General features: G+C 41.0%; 1 protein-coding gene across 1 annotated transcript; it reads left to right on the forward strand.

Moving 5' to 3' along the window:
• Window positions 1-3,973: 3,973 nt before the first annotated feature.
• LOC130457158 (small integral membrane protein 1-like) lies at window positions 3,974-5,079 on the forward strand. Its single transcript, XM_056816055.1, has one exon. The coding sequence runs from the start codon at window positions 3,974-3,976 to the stop codon at window positions 4,196-4,198; it is 225 nt and encodes a 74-aa protein (XP_056672033.1). The 3' UTR covers window positions 4,199-5,079.
• Window positions 5,080-5,308: the final 229 nt, after the last annotated feature.

The following is a 5,308-nucleotide window of genomic DNA, read 5'->3' on the forward strand; positions in this document are numbered from 1 at the left end:
GGGTGATATTTGAGTAATGAATATGCCTGAACACATAGTCTACTACAAGGTGCATGTTTTGAACCCTTTTCAGCATGGTAGGGCCTGGCAGAGCATTTTGTGCCCAAATCATTGTCTTCCAGAACTTAGGGTTACTTCCTAATAGCTGGAGAACTGATTGTTAAATTTTCATTGTGAGCATTTGTACCTCTAAAATAAAAAAAATCCTACAAGTCAGGGCTTGGTCTATTGTTTTGTTTATTGTTTAAACTTAATAATGTGATAGACAAAATCTTAATCATTTGGATTAAATTTAGAAATTATCATGTTTTTGGAGAGCCAAATCCTTTCTTCCACTCTAAGAAGAGACGTTGGAGTAGGACTGCAATGGAGAGTAAAGGAACAATCAGCAGGTTAGCAAAATTGATAAGGAATGCTGATTGGGAGGTGATGCTGAGATCAGTAAAGATGAGGAAGCAGTGAAGTGTAAACCTTAAAATATCTTAGACTTATAAATGTTGGAAATTTCACCATTGGGAAATGTCATACTTGGTGAAATTTTCAACATTTATAAGTCTAAGATATTTTAAGGTTTACAGAAGGAAATCACAGAGAGATTTAAAAAGAGAAATGGAATGAAAATCAAAGCCAGGTACGAAGTGAAGAACTCCATATCTAGAGAATCATAAATGTAGTAGACCAGAGAGAGTATGGACTGAAAGAAGACCTGGGAAGTCTTGGCATTTGCTAACTTTGTAAGTCTGGGCAGACTCTGACTCTCTTAAAGACTCAGAAAGTTTTCTAAGACTCAACTAAGAGAAGTTGCTGACCTGCATCACTGGAGAGAGTTTCCATACTGGGAGTTCCTTATACCAATGAAATCATAAATGCAGACCCAAAAAAAAACCCAGCACCCACCAGGCACAATGCAGCTGCTCATATTAGCTAGCTAATTGCTAGGTTTAGAGTTTAATATTTTAAAGTACAATCTCATTTGTGAAACTATGTGCCACACTAATTAGTCATGTGAAAAAACTCATGAAAGAATAAAACTAAAATATTGTTCTCAATTCTTGGTCTCATGACTAAAAAGATAGATTCTTAGGTGAATGAAGATAAATAAGGGATCAGAATTTATGAGTAAAAAAAAGAAAGAAATCTGGGTTGTAGAAGCTATTGTCTAAATATATAAATAAATAAATGTTTGGTTTGTTTATATATTTGTATATAGGAGATAAATATAATATATAATAAATAAAGATATAATCATTATAAATCTAAATAAATAAAAGTAGTCTAAAAGCTATCAATGGCAAAAATAAATAAATAAACCATTATCCTTAAGTCTATTTCTAGCTATCAGGAACATAGAAGATAACCTAGTATTCCAAAAGAATAAAACCAAGAATGGGAATGTACATTAAAGATGGGGGAGAGGGGGAAGGCCAACTTTCAAGAAACGAATGACTTAAAGGTGTAACAAATCATGTGACTATCTTCCCAAGATGCCAGTGAAATACAGCCCATCCCTGCTGAATTTTAAAAGAGATAAGGAGCAAGTCTTAGAAATATAATCCCAGGAATCAATCGAACACTAGTATAGGATGTCATTATTGAGCACTTAAATTTTCAGAGTGATTTGAACTCACTAATTAGCTTTTTCTTCTAATACCCCAATTGGGGAGGTCAATGTAATTAACTCCATTTCACTGATGAGGAGACTAAAAACAATGATGTCCAAGCTCACAGAAGAAGTTAAAATGGCAAATATAAGTCTAGAATTCCAAATCACTAACTACTCCCAACTGTGGTTTATATGTTTATTCATTTATCGCTATTCACTGTACTTACAAGTGAATAGAATTCATTTTGGGACTCATGCCTCGACCTTGGACTTTTATTCTGAGGAAATCTCCAAACAGAGCTAGATAAAGTTCACATTTGGGTTTTCCCAAATGTAATAAATCCAGCTCCCTTGCAGAAACTTACTACATAAGATTTGGGTATGAGATAGCCTTTATTTCACCTGCCCCAGAAAATGCATAACACACTCAGAGGAGCCCAAGAACATAGATATAACATACAGAAATATAAATGCCCAAATAGTCAAAGGCATTTATGGTCATGTGGATTTGGATATTGCCCCCAACGATCACTACCCTTCTGTGCCTTGTCATTCTGTGTGACTCTGCCCATGTACTCCCACAAGTTCATCACAGGGCAACTACTCAACAAACTAGGAGGATTTCCTAGTTTTCTCTCCCATTTCAAGGATAGTGTAACAAGATCCAGATATCCGCCAGTCATCTTTTGCCCTTGTCACATGACCAGACATTTCCTTTAGGTCTTTTGCCCCATTCTGGTCTTTGCAAAAAGTAGCGTGCATTCTCTTGATCAAAGAACAATTAAACGAGATAATTCCTGTGGTTATACCTTTCAAACATAGTGAGTAAAGACTTCCAGGTCAAGATGGCTCTAGAGTAGAAACAGAGCTCTTCTCTCTCCACCAGTTGAAATAAAGTGCCTCAAAATGATAAACCCAAAGTCAAAGGAGCAAAGGAGTTCCATGGTAGGGCACAGCATGGAAGGTAGGCAAAGTTAGGGCATTTCCATGCTAAAAGGGGGTAAAATTTCCCCCACCATGGGGCGAGCTCATCACCACTCCCCCACTTCACCTACCTTTCCAGAGTCCAAGCAAACATGGGACAAACTTCTAAGTTCTAGGAGGGAGACTGGCTGAGGTCAGCACAGACTTACCCCTAAGAGAAACTAGACTAGGAACACTGGGGGGTTGAGGAAATGTTGAGCTAGGATGCAGAGCTTGTGCAGAGGGGGTGGCTCACAGCAAAATGCCACAGAGAACAAAAAAAAGCCCTCGGCCAAAAACCTCTCTGGTGCTCAATAGAGAGTTTTGCCCAAACTCCACACCCAGACCTCTTCCAGGCAATCTCTAAGACCTCAGGGGCTGGACCTGCCACTAAGAGCAGCTGGACACTGCTGAGGCCTGGTGAAAATATCCTCAGGGCAAAAACCTCTCCAGAGCCCAATACAAAGATCACCCATATTCCTCACTTATACATTTGACCAGGAAGGTACAAGGCAATGGCCACCAACTCCCAGGAACTAAAATCCACAAATACCAAAAAAAAAAAAACACACACACACCCAAGAAGAAAACTTTAACCCTTGATAATTTTTATACAGAAAAAACCCAGACTAAAGAAGAGACAGCAGATGACAATTAAACACACCCAAACCTTTGAAAAAAAAAACAACAGAAATTGGTCACAAATTCTTGAAGACTTTTTAAATCTGAAATTATGAGAAAAATGGAAGAGATGTAGCAAGAGAAGTGGGAAATAACTTAAAAAGAAAATAACAGTTCAAAAGCCAGAATCTCTCACTTGGAAATTGAAGCCCAGAAATCAAATAATAAGCAAATTGAAAACCAGAAATGACCTGTTGGAAGACATGTAAAGCAGGATAGAGCAAACTGAAAAGGAAAATCAAAAGATTGTAGCTGAAAACCAGTCATTAAAAACTAGAATTGGGCAAGTAGAAACCAATGATTTCACAAGACAGCAAGAATTAATAAAGCAAAGTCAAAAGAATGACAGATTAGAAGGCAACACAAAGCAGAGCAGTCCAGCGAGCAGAGCTGAGCAGAGCGGAGCTGAGCTGGTGGCCTCCCAAGAAACCCCCAAGCCACTCTCTGCCCAAGGCCAGAGATGCCCCAGAGGAATCTTCCTCCGACCTATCTCTTGAGCCACAGCTGGGGGCTCAGGGCTCAGGGGGAGAGGGAGAGAGTCTCAGGTGAGAGAGACTGAGACAGACAAAGAGACAGATAGACAGAGCGTGCAGCCCTTCCGCACCCAACACCATCTCCTAAGACCGAGAACACTCTTGGCGTCTTCATCTAGCCGGAGAAACACAGCCCTTGATCTGGGCTCCACTCTAAGGCCTGCCCTTTCTCACTCACTCCCACCTTGGAAAGATGGAACCCCAGGAGAGTGTCGTCCAGTACAGCCGATGGAACAATAGCCAGGATGAGGTCAGCATGAATGTGTCGACCCCAGAGAGCTTGGGCTGTGAGCAGGTCTACAATAAATTATGGACTGGAAAGCTGGGCATCTCTATAAAGGTGGTAGGTGGAATCATTCTGTTCTGGGTCATCATCATCGGCTACGTCACTGGTTACTACATCCACAAGTGCAAGTAGCACTTGTCTGAGCCTGCTGGACACCTTTTCCGAGGAGCCCTCCACCCACCCAGAGACCTCTTACTACCTGGCTAAGACCATCAGGCCAAGGCTGGCCCTTGGGGGCACATACACCTATAGAGATAGACACACACACAAAGATAGATAGAGATAGATACACACAAAGGGACAAATATAGACACATAGACTCTTTTCAGAGAAAGAGAGGATACGCTGAAACAAATACAGAGGCAGACACTGGATGAGAGAGAGCAATACAGATACACCAAGCCGAAACATTGGCCTCAGAGAGACTAGAAAAATGAGACAGATACTCTGATACAGATACACAGAGATGCTAAGAGACAGACATACAATTAGGTACACTCAGAAACAAAGACATTTTTAGATGGGACAGAGATTGGCAGGACAACACAGAGACATACAGGCTAATTTACCAAATGACTGACACAGAGACACAGACACACACTAACAACAGGAACAAATCTCTTCTCCTGCCCCAGGATAGAATTCCAGACCAAGCCATCCATAACCCAGCCCTCCCCTGCCACATTCCAGCCCCAGCACACTCGGTTATTGAAGCCCAGGATGGCAACTCTCATTCCCTCCCTCCTTGGTCACTCGTGGTTCTCCTCACGAACAAGATAGCCTCTCCTTTGGACCTGTGGCTGCCCTCAGACAGCCAGAAGTCCAAGAAAGATGAGAGAAGCCAGGAGACAGTTTTATCCTTCAGAAACCTTCCCAAGGATGACTTATGTTCATGGCTACAGTCGGACACATTTTGAGCCCAATTTCTATAGAAATTTGTTGAGGAAGAGGAAGGTAATGCCCACTCATCTCCAGCAAGATTTTTAAAAAGGAAACAGCATTGTGTGTAGCAAAGAGGGACTATATCTATAAAGAGGGACCATCTATAAAATTGGATAGAATAGATGACTTTGAAGGTCCTTTCCATGTATGGGAGTAATTCAACATGGAATTCTAGCAAAGTCAAAAATTTCCCATAGTTCCCAAAAGTCAACAGGCAAATTCCTAGCCTTACCTCTTAACTCCTTGTTCCAGCTCCACAGTCCTCCCCAAGGCTAAGAGTCTGTGTCACTGGTCTCTGTG

Source organism: Monodelphis domestica, chromosome 2, assembly GCF_027887165.1.
Source record: "Monodelphis domestica isolate mMonDom1 chromosome 2, mMonDom1.pri, whole genome shotgun sequence".
Classification (NCBI taxonomy): domain Eukaryota; kingdom Metazoa; phylum Chordata; class Mammalia; order Didelphimorphia; family Didelphidae; genus Monodelphis; species Monodelphis domestica.